Consider the following 17,880-nt stretch of genomic DNA (forward strand, 5'->3'; position numbering starts at 1 on the left):
GTGTTCCTTTATAGTTTTGATGTCTTCAATATTAATCTGCAATGTAGAAAAAAAATTAAGATAAAGAAAACCATTGAATGAGAAGGTGTGTACAAACTTTTGACTGGTACTGTACATGGACAGGATTTTAAAGCTTAGTTCAGTTTGGGGGTCTAAGGATCAGATGATGTGGTTTTATTGGCTTCATCAGACCGTGACCTTCAACATGTGATGTGGGGTGGTTTGCAGCTGCGGACGGTGGCTGGGATGAGAGTCAGCACCTCCAAGTCTGAGGCCGTGGTGCTCTGTTGGAAAGCAGTGGATTACTTCCTCCGGCTTGGGATCGAGTCCCTGCCCTTAGTGAGGGAGTTTAAGTATCTCGAGGTACATTGTAGTTCATGTAAGCTGTGTTGGGTGTCAGTGACATTGTAAGACAGGAAACACTTTATATTTGAGAATCTGGAACCACTTCATGCTTGTTATTTTGCTTGACAAATGACTCAACAGATTACCAAATAGTTGTAACTATTTTCCAACGCCAGCCCCACTCTTTGTTCTATCTGTTCTAGATTTACACTGTACTTTTTTTTTATTTTAGATAGCACAAAGTTAAGTTTAATCTGTCAATTGTAACTCCCCCCATTATGGAAGCAGTGAGATAACGGGGCCATGTGAACAGGAGAGATATCAGTGACTGTAATATGAAAAGCGTAATATGAGTCGGATTAGATATATAAGACACCAAGAAGGGAGGGGGCGGAGTAACGTTGTGAGATTTGGTTTCTTCACTGAACTCCAGCAGCTCGTGTCTGTGTGACTTTTGTCTGTCAGAGAAAGTGAGCTGAACTTCAGAGGACGAACGCGTCCCGGTGACCATGCAGCGCTGCGGCCTGATGACGGCTGAAACAGGAGGAGAGTTGACGGGTGTCGGTGTTGTGTGTTGTGGTTTGTCAGGGTCGGTCATACGAAACGACAGGACGGACCAAACATCATGCGATTCAGTTCACCTCCTGGGAGATAACAAGGGTAGAGGAGAAGAGGAGAAGAGGAGAAGAGGAGAAAAGGAAGCGGAGAAGGAGGAGGAGGAGGAGGAGGAGGAGGAGGGAGTGAACTTTACCTGGAATCAAACTAGGATTTATAAAGGAGTGTTGGAGTGGTTATCCAAAGAGGAACAGGCAACATCAGACCAAGGAAACAACCTTCATAGTAAAAGTTCTTTTCTGCAAGTTTTTTGTTTTTGCTTGAAAATTTTAGCATCCCACTTTTTTCTTTTGTGTAATTTTTTTGGGATGATTTTTTTTTTTCCTTTTTTTTTTTTTAATCACATTTGTGGGGTGTTTTAACTGACTTTTTCTTGAGGGACCCTTTTCTTTTTTTACACTCTTGGTGCTGTGGAGGCAGCTGACTAAAGTTCAGAGGATGAATGTGTGCAGGGCAGAGTGTGAAAAAGAAATCACCAAGCTGCTGAGCTGCTTCTTTGGCTTCATCACTGGGACACTAGTTCAAGGTATTTTCGGTTTTATTCTGCTGCTTATTGTTCTTCCTGCTTCTTAAAACAACAGGTTAAATAGTTGTCTATAATTAATTGTAGTCTGAGATGAAGTGTATACTCACTGAATATCAATCGGTGGTAGAGAGCAGTACATTCAGTGAAGTACCTTTGTCTGATTTTGAGGTTTTGTACTTGAATATTTCTATTTTATGCTATTTTTTTCTTCTACATTAGGGCAGTGGTGTAATGTTTACTTTTACAGGTTATAAATGAACAAAACATCCCCACAAAAAAGCATTTTAAGGGCCAGAAGAGATGCTTCTCCCCTAAATCTGCCCGATGATTTCATAATTGTTCAGCGTCCAAAAAAACGTCAATTTATACAATATTTTAAGATTTCTCTTTTTCTTTTTAAAAACACAAACTCATCTGACCTTTGATTTTCTTCTTTGTTCTTCCATTAAAGATCTGACAACCCCTCAGATTTATTCATGTGACCCTTTAGAGGAACCTGACCTCTAGGTTGGGAATGACTGAACTAAACTGCCTAATTTCATATAGAGTAGTTGAAAGTAGCTGAATCTGGATCTGCTGTGTGAGAAAAATGCTGCTTACATATCAATGCATTCATCTTTTAAAACTTGAATAATATTTAAAATAAACCATCTACTAATGCAATATATGATCATTTATCAGTCACAGGGGCCTGTCACAGTCACTTTGCAGAGCTTGTACTTGTCATTTTTAAACTGCTGTATTGGTACTTTACTTAACTAGAGTTGTGAGTACTTTTTCCACTCCTGTATTGAAAGCAGTGCTTTGAGGGAACTATGCAAATTCTTATGTGTGACTGAAGCATGTCCTTAATTTATTTGTCTCTCTGTCATAATTTCCACTGCAGGAGAAAGATGGGTATGGTCTTGTTTTTACTCACTTGGTTACTATTATAAAGAGTTTTTAAAATGTTGTACTGAGAGAAAGCAATAGGACTTTTTTCTTCTCTTCGGATTAAAGAAATGCTTTTATTCTTCAGTTAAAGGAGACTTCTGAGTGTTGTTTTAGTAAACTGTTGGTAGGATTTTGTCCAATCAGTGGCATCTTCTCCAAATTCAGATTCTCAAATCTTCACTGCTGCTCTGTTCATCTTTTCACCAGTCTGTCCTTCTTGAGTCCGTCTGAATGTCCTTCTGTTCCTCATTGATTAGAAGTAAGTCTATCCTCTGTCCTCCTTCTGTGTCCTTTTGTCCAGCAAACACATTTCTTCACCAAGTTGAGTCAGCAGAATCCCTCACTCCTCATGCTTCATGTTTCCTCTTCACTCACACTCATTCTTTAAAAAAGTCCCATTGTGTCTGAAACCTGCTGTTCCCTGTTGTGCCACATTCCCCTCAGGACACTTCAGGGTCCTCTTTAGGGGGGCGACAGGACACAGGACTTGATGATGGGTTCTCTCTGCAGAGTAGAAAAAACACCTTCTTTTGCCTCCTGCTTGGTTTAACCTTTCAGCATCATCTATCCTCTTGACAGTTCCCAGTTTGAATCTCCATAACTGAGTCGTGCTCAGGTAGGTTCAGGCCTCCACTGATCCATTAGCTAATTCTGCCCTCAGCAGAAATGAAGGACAGAAATGGAAAAGAGAGAGAGAGAGAGATTTAGGTGTTGGATAAAATTAAATGAGAGGAATAAACAAAACAACCAGGGTCGAGGGAAAGGAGAAAAAGCAGCTTTGATTAAGAAGTCCCTGTTTAATTACACCGTGAAGGCTGTCTTTGAACCTGCCCGGCTGAGGTGGTTTTATGAAAAGGAGATTATCTCACATGGCAGTGGGACTGGGTTTACTTTTAATTGGAACATATCCAGCAGTTGAAGGGGCGAGGCGGAGATATGCCTGAAATAGCTGCCAGCTTTCCTCCTGATGACGATTGTTGGATTTCTGCAGCTCTTGTAGAAAGTTGGAGAGGCCAGGCAGTGAGTTTAAATGTCTGGGGTCTTGTTTACTGAGCACAGAGAGGCCTGTTCTTGTCAACACTTGGTGCAACCTGGAGAAAAAGTTTTCATATTCAGTCCCCGGAGCAGGTTGTTAGGTAAGATGTAAGCATTAAAAGGACTTGGATGGTACAATCAGCTCTCCTCTGCCCTCAGTAGCTGTGTGTTTACACGCTTATCACCATGCAGATTCTCACTTGTATGATCACATGATTGCAGTGATTATTCAGAGAAAAACAGTCAGACTTCAGGGCTGCAATCCCTTCGTATTAGATTTCTTTGTGACTTGTTTGTTGTCTATGTATTGGTTGTTCCTGATCAGTTGTTTCCCTGTGAAACATAGATAATGATGACAAACCGCAGAGCATCCACATATAGGTTTTCTGCTGAGTAAGCTTTAATAGTCGGATGAATTTGATCCATTTTCTCAGGTTTCATTTCCCTCTCTTTCCTCTCTGATTGTGTTAGTGAATGGAGAGCTGCTCAGCTGTGTGTTGTGTGGTATCTAGCACCCTCTAGTGGACAGGGAGGGGTATTACACGACTGCTGGGAACAAGAAAATCATCTTAGTGTGCAGTGATGTCATATCTTGCTGGTAGTACTGGAAAACACCTCGTGAGTCCCAGAAAGATGCTTCATTTGTATAAGAGGGATTTACTGGAAATACAAGTTGACTTAATCTTTCATTTGTTATAGACTCTGGCAGTGAAATAAATATAGCAGGGAATCACTCAGTGACCACAAGTTCAACATTTCGGAGAATATGCTTATTTAGACGAGAAGAGAGTTACACAGAAAGATAAGCACCACTCCCACAGCCGTCTGTTCAGAATGAGCTGAGCTTTACATAAAGACTGGAAACAGCTTGCTCTGTCCAAACAACGTTCACCTTCCAGCTTCTCTGATGCTCTTATTTGTACAGATTTAATAAACAATGTAAAACAAGGTTATGGTTTTCTCTCGGTTTCTGGAGGGCTTAGGTGCTGAGGGTGGTGTGCAGTTATTTGGCAAAAGGCGATGCATTTTTACATAATTTTGAACTGTTATCTGTTTGAACTGTCTGCCATTGAAATGATAATCACCAAACAACACCAAGCTGACAGGGAAGCTATAGTGGCTCAGACGCCGTGGGAAACCACTTGGGTGATGCGTCTGTGTTATATGTCTTATAATGGTGGTAAAACCCTGAAGTAATAAATGAGATTTAGAGGTGACCTTCTGACAGAGACAAGCTCGCTGTTACCCTGTTTCCAGTCTTTGTGCTAAGCTAAGCTAACTAGCTTTATATTTACAGAACAGACATCAAGAACAAAGTGAATTTGTAATTGAAAGAAATTGTTACCCTGTTCATCATCTTTTATCCACTGAGAGTGGTGTACGTTTTTTTTGTTCATGAGACTGTGAAGCTCTTTCAGACGATTCATGTTGAGTGTGTGAATTCATACAAAAACTTCTCACTGAATATTTGTTCACTCTTCAGGAGTTTGACTCTTTTGCTGATGGAAATGAAGCAGTTTGACCATAATAACTTTGCACTGATGGCTGTTTTCATTGCCCTTTCAAAACAATGCAGACGTGAACTGTAAAAACTAAAAGCACTCCTGCTTTCACATTATGGCCGGTTTGTTGTTGATGTGGACACACTTTGTGTTACATGACATTTTCCTCCACCACTGGCTGCATGGTGCCTGCTCTGTGTTGAGTCTCCAGCTGTGTATTCTTACAAAGCACAATCAAGTGAATCTTTACGAGTCACGAGTCCTCCGGAAGGGGTTTGTGTCAATGCCAGAATATTTGGCCTTTCTGAGTTAAAATCAAACAAGCTAAACATTAATAAAGACAGAAGTGTGTTTTCTACGCTTTTTACCAGAAGTTGTGAAATTATTAAAACTGTATAAAAAAAACAAATGGGTTACTCACTTGTACCAAAAGACACACCATCCAACTAGTCTCATATCCTTCATCCTCCTTTATGTTTCAGTAATATGACTAAACTTTCATTTACAAACTTCCTTTTTCATGGCATTTGTCTGGTTATTTCACCCTGCAGCTCCTGTCTACACCAGAGAAAGCTGCAAATATCCTTTAAATGTATTCTCTTGAAAAAAAGCTTGTTGAAAATTAGTAAAGTAACTCATTAATAAGAATAGATAACATATGTCACAATGCAGTTTGTCCATTTGTCTGTAATGAGATTCGGGAGAGTAGTTTGGCTTATCAGAAGGTTAGGTTAGGTTAGGTTAGGTAGTTACATTATTAATCCCCGAGGGGACATTTTTTCACTATAGCAGCATACAGGAAGCAATAAGATAATAATAGAATAATCTCGGCACAGGACTTGAAATTTATGCAAGAGTCTAACAGAGCGAGATGTTTTATAGGAGTCACAGTTGTGTGGCAAAAGAGAGGAAGGGAGTGAGACGGACAGAAAGAAAAATAAATGTGGAGGTGTGCGACGTGTGTGATGTGAAAGGTCAAAAGCTCTGCTGTGTCGTTTGATCCCTTCCTCTGTTTTTATCTCTCTCGCTTTGACGTGGTGTCACAAACTCAAACAGATTCTCCAATGTGGCCTCTCACAAAAGCATGGGCACGCACACACACACACACACACACACACACACACACACACACACACACACACACACACACACACACACACACACACACACACACACACACACACACACACACACACACACTGCATACCCTCTCTCACCTGTTGCCTTTTCCACAGTGCCGTCAGTCGCCTCTGTCGGTACGTGAGCTTCAGACTTCCCAGCGTTGTTTATTTGCCTTCTTTCAGGCTGAGATCAGATTTTTAGTCAAGCTTGGCTGCTCAGCATTTTAAAGCATTCAGTTAGCATTGATCTCCACCACTGAGTGTCACATTTAGTCCTTTAAAGTTTGGATCTTGTCTCATTAGACCTCTTTGGTTCTCCATCACTATCCAAAATATCTCAGCCCTCGTTGTTGTGGTAGTTCAGCTGCATTATGGGAGCTGTGCTGGCTGCTCTGTCTGTGGAGGCCCGGCGACGCCTCTCTCGGCCCAGCTGCCTCTCTCACTGTGGCCACAGTGCAGCCAGGTACCATCGCTCAGGTAGGCGCTAATGGTCTCCCCTCCACATTATTAATGTATCTGCATCTTCATTGTCTCCCTGTGGTCCACTCATTCATCACCCCATCTGTCCATCACATATTCCTTTTCTTTCTTTAATTATAATGCTTATTGACTGAGCCGGGCAATAACTCCATCTTATTGAGTGAAGACTTTTATTAGATTAATAACAAGACAGTATCATCACATCATGCTATGGCTTCACAAAATTGTGATATCCAAATTATTCATGTTGACAGCTGTTAAAATAATTTATAAAGTTTTTCTTTTTATGTGTGAAAAGTTAAACATCACTGATTATTTTATATATAATTTTGCAAATATTTACTCTATCCCAACACATACAGATATTGGAAAAAAGATTTTGTTATGATAGTAAATTGGCTTCTAGATTCTTGTTTTCATGGATTTTGAACAGCTCTTGGAGATAAGTGGACTGTTGTTTTATCTACAGAATTACCTGTTCGTGAAACAATTTGTTGGAAACGTTTCTTCTCAGTTGATATTTACGTTTCTGCGGGCTCTTTTCTGTGTCTGTACAGTTACAATGGAATTTGCAGCTGCCATTTCCCTGCATGCATTAAAGACATTACCTTACCTTTACTTATACTCCACTAGACTTCAGATTTTACTTCACTTTATTTATTTCACAGCTGTGATTACTCTACTGTCCCACCAAACGATTAAAAGACACCTGCAATACCAGACATTATGCTTTTTAAATGAGCTGGTTGATTGTGTTTATTAAGTTCTGATTGAACCCCTTATGTGTGAAAATATTCAACGTAATCTCTTAAAGTGTCTTTTCAGTGAGTCTTCCTCTCTGTGAAGATCTTTGCTGATGTGTTTAACTGAGAGGAAACATTCTGGGTCCTCTCTTTCTATTTACTGACTGTTGTGTCAGCAGGCAGCTCCATGCGTACCTTTTAAAAAAACCTGTTAGTGTCCTAATGGCCTGGTCAGAGGAGAGCGCACGCACACACACACACACACACACACACACACACACACACACGCACACACACAAAAAAGAACACACAATTTTACCAGCATCAATATACAGCAGAACAAACCTGCATACATGTCTTAAATAGACCCAAAACACACACCGTTATTAAACCGTCCATATGGACATGGTGATCAGATCCCTACATGCACGGTGTAGTTCTTTCTTAGCGTGTGAACGTCACCTGATCCACTCGCCTCCAAAATGGCAACTCAAATGCAAATTTGACCTTCAGGGTGATTCATCCACTGGAAAGCACACAAACAACCTCATCATGACTGCTAGAATAGATTTGTAATTTTATTATTGAAGGCTGACCTTGATTTTTCTAGTAAAGTACACGAAGTGGAGGGAGAGGAGAGGGGAGCTCGCTACCACCACCACCACCTCACCACAAACATATCGATCTCTCACTCTGTCCTCCCATCTGTGTCTCCAATCCCCAACCAAGTCAATGCATTAACACACACACACACACACACACACACACACACACACACACACACACACACACACACACACACACACACACACACACACACACACACACACACACACACACACACACACACCTTATTTTGATGCATTAGCAAGTGCAGAGTCATCAGTTATCCTCTCTTGACCTGTTTAACACACGTTCACACAAACACTCACATTTACGGCAAACTGTGGCACAAATTCCAATAATCATTACGATAATATAGTCGTGCATTTATGGTAATCAAGGCTCGCTCCTGAGGAGGAGGAGTTGAAGTGAGGCGAGTTGGCGTGTCCCTGCTTTTTGATCTCTGTACCACTGTATTTCTGTCCATGCCACACTCCACCTGTTTGAGTAATTTGACTTCAACTCTTATATGCAAACTGTACCAGCTAAGGATGACGTATATATGGCGGACCGGAGTGGTGACACGGGCACTCTCTGAAGTCTGGTTGTTAATATCATAAATGGATCACTGAGTACATTCTCTCAAACCTCTATATAAAGTTAATGTTAACATTTCTTCTAGAATATATATTTGTATATAATATATATAGATATATACTGTACTGTATACACTGTATATATTGTGCATTTTATATTTTATATTTATATTTTTACTGCTATTTTATTGCTTTTCTATTGTTCTATTATTATCTTATTGCTTCTGTATGCTGCTGTAGCAAAAACATTTCCCCTCGGGGATTAATAAAGTAACTACCTAACCTAACCTAGAAAAATAATTATGAAGAGATGTAAAATATCCACAACACAAGAGACAAAACGGAGCCAAAGCAACTGACTAAAACAACATTCAAAATGACTAAAAAGTGGCACAAAATCTCAGCAAAACAACTACAAAAGGCGTAAAACAATCACAGACACAAACTTAAACAAAAGGACAAAATGACCACAAACCGATTTCATAACAAATACGAAACACTCCAGAAGGATAAATAGACAGAAAATGACCACAAAGAGACACAAAACTTCTTCAAAAGGAGAAAAGCAACCACAAAAAGATATGTAACAACTACAAAACAATGCAAAATGATTAAAGAGAGACATAAAATGGTCACAAAAAGACTCAAAACGACTACAAAAGTAGTAGAAGAACCAGAGATGCAAAACAACTAGAAAAGGAACAAAATGACCACAAAAAGATACCAAAAGATTAAAAACACAGAAATGCCTACAAAGAGATGCTAAACAACTACAAAAGTGGCTAAACAACCACAAAAAGTTGCTAAATTACTATAAAATTCAAAATATCTACCTAAAGATGCAAAAGGAGTTGAAAATCAGAATAACTTCAAAATACAAAACAACCCTAAATAGAGACAAAACTGTCTCCTTTAATAGTAGTTATTTATAGATTTCCTCTCATTTTAGATTGTTTAAAGTTGTCAATTTGGTATTTGTTTCATAACAGTTTATTATTATCAGGCCTTGTAAACATGGATCTCAACTTATTTCTGCTCATTTTAAAATGACTAAACTGGTCTGCAGTCTGGCCCATTAAAGCTGCCTGTGGATTGAGATGAAGAAGAAGGAGACGAGGTGAAGAGGTGGATGTGGTGAAGACAGAAGGAACAGTTTGAAGAGAGAAGAGGGAGCCCATCAGAGGGAAAAAGAGAGTCTGCGGTTGGCCAGAGTTATGGAATGACAGAGGAGATGGAGGGAGGAGGATGGGGGATGAGGAGGAGGAGGAGGAGGTATAGCAGCGAGCTCCGGGCCACAGAAGCGAATCAGATAGACAGATGGAGAAAAAGGAGGAGTGCGGGGTGAGACCACAAACAGGACAGGATGGCTGGAAGGCTAACGGGCACTTCTGTTTTCAACCTCAGCAGGAACAAGTGTTGACCGACTGAGTCGAGGGAGGAAAAGTTGCAACTAGAAGCAGCAACAGATAAATCCAGGCGGCTGCAGAGAGAGAGAGAGAGAGAGAGAGAGGGGAGTGGTGGAAAAAGTACGTGCGGAGGAGGTAGACACCGAGGGAGGAGGTTTCATTCCCCACAGCTCCTCTCAGTTTCTCAGGGTCTCCCTCCCTGGACGTTGCTGCTGCCGCTCTAAGTGCCTTCTCTCCAGGGCCACACTCTTCCATATCTGGACCTGGGTTTGGACAAACAGGGAGGACGGGGCAGCGACACCGAGCCTGAACCGATCAGTCAAATTAAGTCTCAAAGGTGTTCGGTGGACGTGAGGATTACTGACTACTGTGACAGAAATACAGCAGCAAAAAGTGGACGATTTAAGACGTCACAATTTTTATAAGTAAGCCTTAGTTTGTTTAATTTTTTGAACAGAGGAGTCTTGTTCCACGTAGTTTTCTTCTTTTTCCATCTTGACTGAAAGGTCTGTTTTGATGCCGCAGACATCAGAAAGTCAGATTGTCCTCAGCTTGCAGAGAAAGTATTTTCAGTATGTTTTTGTTCCTGGGCTGAGGTCTTAGAAATGGCTCATGTGGTTGGCGCATATAATGAGGTAATTTATTTATGATTGCTAATGCTTTGCCATTTTATGGTGTGGAAGATGAGAGGACTTGTGTATTTCATGTTCTGTTCTTGGATGTTCTGTTCAGTAAGTCAGTTTTATTCACTCAGACTTTCTCCCAGCTAATGGGAGCAACATCATGAACATGGACACTCAGGCTGTACCACTTTCTCTGTTTTCCTTTAATCACACTTTCATCCTGAACCAGCATGTGATGTGTTAGTGTAAAGTATGACGTGAGGACCGATAGTGGCTGTTTGGATTAAGAGGCTGAGCAGTAACTTGTCTCTCAAAAGCGCATGCAGTAGGAAAGTCTGGAAAGTGACTCTAAACGTCTCCTTTAATGCACTGTGAGAAATGGCTGGTGACACAGCCCATATTTTCCCTCATGGGTCTACAAAGGGAGGTTTTCCATATATGTCGGCTTCTACATATTTTCCACTTCAGCATCAGTGTTGACATTAGAGCAGCCTCCGTCCGGCTCGCTGGCCTGGTTCTCATGCTGTGTCCTAGGACTGGAGACAAACTCATGCCGTCACCCACCAACCACACTGATTCCTGTCACTTCTTGACTCACCCCTGTTGAAAACACTTGTTGAATAGTAGAGCCCATCGTGACCCGGGCGGCCCCGGCTTCGTAGCATCTCTCCGCAGGGTCGGGCCTCTGTGTGCAGGCTTGGCCCTGAGTGGGCCCCCACTGTCCTGCCGTCATGGGGATCCAGGGCATGGAGCTGTTCGCCATCGGCGTGGTCATCATCCTTTTCATGGCAGTTCTCAAGCAATTTGGCATCCTGGAGCCCATGTCCTCATTTGAAGGTAAGGGCCTACCTGAGGCCCCTCTGCTCCCTAACAGGTACCTGCGGTTTGTTGCTGTACTGAGAATGACTCTACTTCAGTGGGTAACACTTTAATCCACCTTAGTACTTTATAAACATTTGATAAGCCACGTACACCACACTATAATGTAGTTATAAGCAGCTACAGAAACATATTTAAGTGTTAAATATGAAAGAATGAAAACATTCTTCATAATATGACAACTGAGATTTATTGTGTTTTCATTTATTGTATTATTGGACACCAGCTTTCACAGGAGGAGTTATAGTTGTTGACATAATCTTTCATAAACACTTAGATCTGCTTACATTATGTGTCTTATATACCATTTATTAAATCTTTGTATTTGGCTTATAAATCCTAAGCAGTACACAAAGTCAACCTTCAAGTTATCTATTACACTCTGTTGCACATCTGTATAGAAACACTATTGCAAAATCCAAACATAGTGTTACCAAATTTGGTGATAGAAGGAAAGATTAACTGTTCCTGTAAGGGTTAAGTAAATTAAATTGTTTAAAATCCCACTGGGATCATCCAAATAATAATGAAAGAAATCCTCGTCACCAAGCCAAAAACCACAGCGCTCAGCAAGTTGACATTTAGGATTTACATTTTTTATTTTTTTTTGCAGGAGCACATTCTTTGGAAAGACTTACCTCCCAGTAAACACAGCTGGATGTCGTGTCTAATACTTTTGATTTCTCGATTTAAAAAAAGAAAAAAAAAATCCAACATGAACTGAACAAAGTATCTGCTTCATTTTTATACTTCTAGCAGGAGTTGCATTTTTTTTTTTTTTTAGATTTGGCTGGTGTATCATAATAATATTAATACTTGAGTATAATTTGTTGTGTAAATCTGCCCCCTGTATATCGAAGTGACCACTCAGTATCAGCCGATGTATTGTGTCTTCTCCTATGTTTGAATTAGAATATCATTATTTACTAGAGATGAAACTACACAGCAGCTTATTCAGTATTTGAAATTTGCTTCAGCAGGTATAACCGTAAACATGTTGTTTACATATTAATACAGCAGTAACAATAATTTAATTGATTTGAATAATGTCACCCCTGTGATCAAGTCATAATTTTGTCCACAATGTCTATATTGACATAAGTAAAGTTACTTTTGTATATATTACACTGTCTGGATCACACATCTTAAAGTGCTTCACAGTTATATACAAAAATGAGTCATGAACTACAAAAACAAGATAATAAATTAATATAAAAGATGAAGTGTCATAGTTTTTATGTTTTAATGGTTAAATAGCATCTGGCCAACATACCAGGGTTTGCCTTGTGTACAGTAATGTTGATCAATGTACATATTCCCAGAAAATTTTAGGTTAATTAAATAAATCAATCAGTAGGTGCAAAGCAGTTTACAAAGCTAAGTGTGACTCTACAACATCATCTCTGGGTCTTTCCTCTTGTTCTCAAGTAGGAGTTATTAGATAAATAAAAAAATAAAAATAAAAAAAAAAGCCCTCCTAAAAAGTAAAACTGTAGTTCCATTTACTTTTAATGTTGTTTTTTTAATCTGAAAATATAATATTACTCTGGGAATATCAGCCAATGCCAACATCAGAGTGGAAAAAGGTTAATGGGTTGTTTTATTTTTCCGACTAAGGGGTACACCATAAAGTGTGGCTGTTCCAACAGACTGTGTACATTTGGGACTGTAAAAGAGCCATCAGATGCTGCTCTTTGAATGATGCAGTTGCCTTTGATTAGAGTTTTAGGCTGAAGGCCAGCGAGTCAGAGTGCCCTGCCGTCAGCGTGCCAAGACAATTACAGCCGGAAGGCTCCAGTCGGCACATTAGTTCTTCTCATATGGCTCGGCATCATAAGTAATAAATTCAACAAAAACACCAGCAATGTCCTTTCATAATTTATCTCCCCCCCTTCACCAATAGCACGCCCCCCCCCCCCACCCGCCTTCCTCCTATCACTTCTGTGCCACGGCCTATACCCCGGTTTAGCATTACTTCACATCAATTATACATGCAGTATCGAACAGGCTTTCTCTGAGACCGCCTAAATATGGAGCCCGGAGTACTCCTCCAGGACCCTGAAGGACACCATAGTAGCTTCCAAAATTCTCATCATGTGTCATCATCCTCATACCTGCCTCTTCATCGTCTCTCTGTGGGACTAATTTACCACCTGCAGTGTCCTTGGATCTTCTCACAATTAACTTGTTCACCCATAAAATAGATGATATTCTGTATGTAGTAGTTTTCAGAACCACCAGGTGCAGATGTTGTGCTCTCTGTTGAAGAGCCTGTGATAGAAATGTCTCCTAAACAGCAGCCCAACTATAAATATAGATTTATTGAGACTCTCATGTTGCTCTAATTGAGTTTTGTGGTTGTTTTAGTGTTTACTGTCTGAAAAAGGGACCCGTCTGTAAACTCAGACTTATGAATCTTTCTTTTTGCAAACGCACTTGTTCATTTGTCATATGGATTTGGAGGTTATTCTTCTACGGTATGTGTAATTTTATGATGCATAGACCGTGACGGTTCATCGTGACTACAGATGAGAGAGAGTACTGGTGTCCCTGGTGATTTTTCTAGGAATTAGGGGTAGCGTAATTACATGAAAGAGTTTACATATTCCAGTCAGGCCTGTAACTGATGATTATCAACGAATATGCCAGATATTTTCTCTAATAATAAAACATTCGGTCTTTAAAACTGAAAAAAAAAAAAAACGATGCGTAAAATGTCCAATAACGCTTCATGTGACACTGTGTGAAAGACTTTAAAACAACATTTACACCAGAGAGTAAACATTTACTGAAAAATATCATTGAACTGTTAAATGTTTAAATGGGAAATGGACTTTTTAAAAAGTAACATACAGTAGGAGCACTTGACTTTGGTATTTGGTTTGGGGCTGAGATTTGGCTCGTTTCTAAAATTATGGCTGCAGCCTGAATACCAGAGTATATTAACTTTGGAACTACATTTATGGTTTATGTTTGTTATGTTTGCCATAAAATGAATTAAAAAACTTAAAGTCAGACTGCCTCTGGATTTGAACTTCTTCAAAAATGTAAACCAGGTAACCAAGGCAACATTTATTGCATGTCATCAGCCTCTGTGTCGCCTCATTTCCTGTCTCAGTGTTTACAGTTCAGTTCAGATTGTCCTGTCCCACTTAATTTTTTCTTCGATGTTCCAGCCTCTCTGTGCCAATATTTAGCATCAGCAGTGCATTAGAAGTCCTTAATCAATCAGCAGACCAATAAGGTCTGGTAGCTTAGTGGTTGAATTATTTATATCATCAGCTCTCTACAAAATAGACTTTTTGATTTTGCCCTACAAAGAACTGCACCATCAGCCCTGCTTGTGTGTTTGTCTACACATGTGTGCATGTTGAAAGTCTGTTCGGGGATCTGATCTGAAACAAACCTGCTGGTCTTTAATTGTTGCTCCGGTCTGCTGCTCTCTGATGTCCGTTTTGGGTTCAGTCCAGCTCGGTCCTATTTTGGGATGACATCAATGCCAGAGGTAGCCTTGTCTTTAGAGATTTATGAGCCCTATTTTGAGGCTCTCTGATACCAATATCTGCTATTTGTTACTCTTCATTCGACTACTGTGTAGGATATTTTAATTATTGAATAACTTCAGTGTACTGTAAAGAGAGTTGAGAGGAAAGGAGTAGTTTAATTTGTTCGCTGTGACCTGCTGGATCATTTCCATGTTTGTCAAATGGCTTTTAGATCATTCAACAGGTTATTTATGATTTATATAATCAATTTTCAAAAACTGCAAAACCAAAGTTAGACCGGTAAAAGAAACCTTCAAGAATGTTTAAGCTAAGATTGCACCTTGAAAAAGGACATATGCACACACCGAAGACCAGATCTCTCACTGCTCTCAACCTGTTTTTCAAGATGACAGCATAAATTGGTACAAAAGTTTTGAAATATCAGCTAATATAACTTTTGCTCCAAGTGAGGATCACTAATGGTAATATAGCCTTACTCTAAGCTGTCCAAAGTGATGTGAGCAAATTTACAAAATTATATTTTTGTCTTTTATCCCTGTTGTATTGGTTTAATTGAATTTTATTGAATTTCTTCCTACAATGTCTGGTGCTAAAATTTTGACATGCTCGCCTGAGTCACTTTCAGTTATTGCTGCTCATTTACAGCAATGAGCTTAAGCAGTAACAGCTTGATTTCACACATGCACTATCACTGTTGGTGGAGTTTGTTTTATATAATTTATCAATATATCTATAATTTATCAATGTTTTTTTATTGGTACGCTTTGAGAGATTGGGTACATTTTTTAGAAAATCAATGAGAAGGAAATTCTGTCTCTCACCGGGCATCATGTGCACAGACAATAATTGTGAATGAGGAGAGAAACAATAATATTATAGCTCTATAGGATGGAGTTACCTCTTCACGTTACACATCTCAGTTTCACGTGAAGTCTCTGTTCCTGTTGTTTCATTTGTCTCCACTAGAGGGAAGCAGACAGTGAAACAAGCTCTGAACAAGTGTCACAGGGCCCGAGGGAGCGTTTGCTCACCGTCTCTCTTTATTACATGATTATGAGTGTGTGACAGGACTCCACTGAGTTAATGCCTCATTAAATCTGTGCTGGGGACCCCGAGAGAGATGCTGGAGCAATTAGAAAGTGGATCACAGAGCTGAGTGGGAAAATGGGATTCAGGACACCTGTTGACCTTTGTCACCACCCTCTCTGGTTGCTTAAAGGCAAATTGTTTTCTGCACATCGAATTTAGCAAAAATAATCTAAGTCTTTGTTATCTTTGTTGATTTAGAGCTGTAGTGTGCAGCGCCTTGATGTATTTCCTGTCTTTTATTTAAATATTTTGATGAAAAGGGGAGAAATGTAACTCTTCTTTTGTTTCTCAGGAGCTCACAGGTTAATTAGCAGAAAATAAAGTGCGAGATGGAGGGAGGATGATGAGGAGGAAGTACAGAGCAGAGCGTCAGTCATTCAATCTAGTGGAGGCTCACATTTCACCTCTTTGAATTCTGGGAAGGTTTTTTTTTTATTTGACATGATTTTTGTCACCAACTAGAGGAATAATATTCACTGGAGGAATCCCAATCCAACTGCAACCTTACACCTACCTCCACATGTGGTGTGAGGGTATTTGAGCATCCTCTCTATCTGGCTGGATTTCCCCTGGATTAACATTTCTCTCTCTCGTTGTGGAAGTATTTTTACAGCAATAATTCCAACCATTTGACCTTAATAAAGGAGTTGGACCATCACACCCTGCTCTTAGTTGTGGAAAACAAATCCTGAAAGGTCCATTAGAAAAAGCGAGAGCAAGAGAAGGGGAAAAAAGATCGTCAATTAGAAAAGGCAGAGGAGGAAGAGCTAAATCGAGTAACAGAATCAGCTGGAAAAAAAACTTGGGACCGAAAAAGAGCAATAAGTGAGTGACACTGTTTCAGAGACAGGAAGAAAAAAGAAGGGAGGAACGAATTGAGTGAGACTGGGAGAGACAGATGGATTTAAAGAAAGGTGTACAGAAGGTAATGTAGAAGTAAAGAAAAAGGAAGAAAAGGAGCCGGGAAGATTGAAGAGCAGGGGAAGATTAAAGAGGAGGGGAAGATTGAAGAGGAGGGGAAGATTGAAGAGGAGGGGAATATGAGTGTGAGGTGGGAGACGGAGGGACTCCAGACGGTTGGCATTGTCTGCCTGGTGATCATGTTCCTCAAACTGATGCACCTGCTGGGCTTGATCGACATCACAGAGACCGGTGAGACAACCAGGAAGCGGGGCAGTGAGGAGGAGGAATGACATGGAGCGACAAATTTTAATCCACGTGTAGAGATTTGATAACGTTGTTTGACCCAATCTGGATACTTGAAGATTATTATGTCAACTGAAAACTAAAATTTGTTTTACTGTTGCTTCCTGGAGTTCCCCACAATATACGAAACAATTAGCTGTGGTTGAATTTATATATAAACCTGTCATTTCTTATGTACTTATGAGTTCAAAGCCTCATGCTGTGTTTTTGTCACATGGTGGAGAAATTGGTTTTGTGAGGATTAAAATAATGTATATTAAAAATGTATGTTTAATTTGCTGGAACTATGGTATTGTGAGGTAATAATTTGTTTTGATTTCAGACAGTTCCACATTAGTACCAAGACTCTCAGTCGTACTTCTGACTTGGATGGCATTTACAGGTCAAGTCGGACACTCACAGGAAAGTTCAGCTGAGATGATAAACATGTGTGAAATCATAATAATGTGAAAGCAAATGTACTTTGATCCAAAGACAAATCAAGGTGCAAAATATCTGACAAAGAAAATCTAAACTAAAAGGCCACATACTACCTTTTTTCAGAGATTTCAAACATGTGACTCTGTCAACTGATATAATTGAAAGGTCTGAAAAAGAATAAATACTGCACCTTGAAATGTGCAAAGCTACGTTTCTTAATATAGAAGACCTACTTTTTTTTGTGGTGAAGGT

The 17,880-nt window shown here is 39.8% G+C and overlaps 1 protein-coding gene across 4 annotated transcripts in view; it reads left to right on the top strand.

Moving 5' to 3' along the window:
• The window catches only part of kcnip3b (Kv channel interacting protein 3b, calsenilin), a 43,329-nt gene that overhangs the window by 19,764 nt on the left and 5,685 nt on the right, over positions 1–17,880 (top strand). Inside the window, exon 1 of one of the 4 annotated variants that reach the window (XM_069707821.1) lies at positions 6,434–6,554. The exons of 1 other annotated variant lie outside the window; for it this stretch is intronic. In XM_069707821.1, the coding sequence (XP_069563922.1) occupies positions 6,449–6,554 (106 nt within the window). In that variant the 5' untranslated portion in view covers positions 6,434–6,448. Of the gene's footprint in view, positions 1–6,433; positions 6,555–11,029; positions 11,366–16,323; positions 17,155–17,880 lie in introns of those variants that run through there. 2 more of the 4 variants (XM_069707823.1, XM_069707822.1) reach the window with 2 other exon arrangements.

The sequence above is a fragment of the Brachyistius frenatus genome, unplaced genomic scaffold (assembly GCF_029030835.1).
Source record: "Brachyistius frenatus isolate BFR_SWC_R1_liver_20210118 unplaced genomic scaffold, ASM2903083v1 Contig_72, whole genome shotgun sequence".
NCBI classification, from domain to species: domain Eukaryota; kingdom Metazoa; phylum Chordata; class Actinopteri; family Embiotocidae; genus Brachyistius; species Brachyistius frenatus.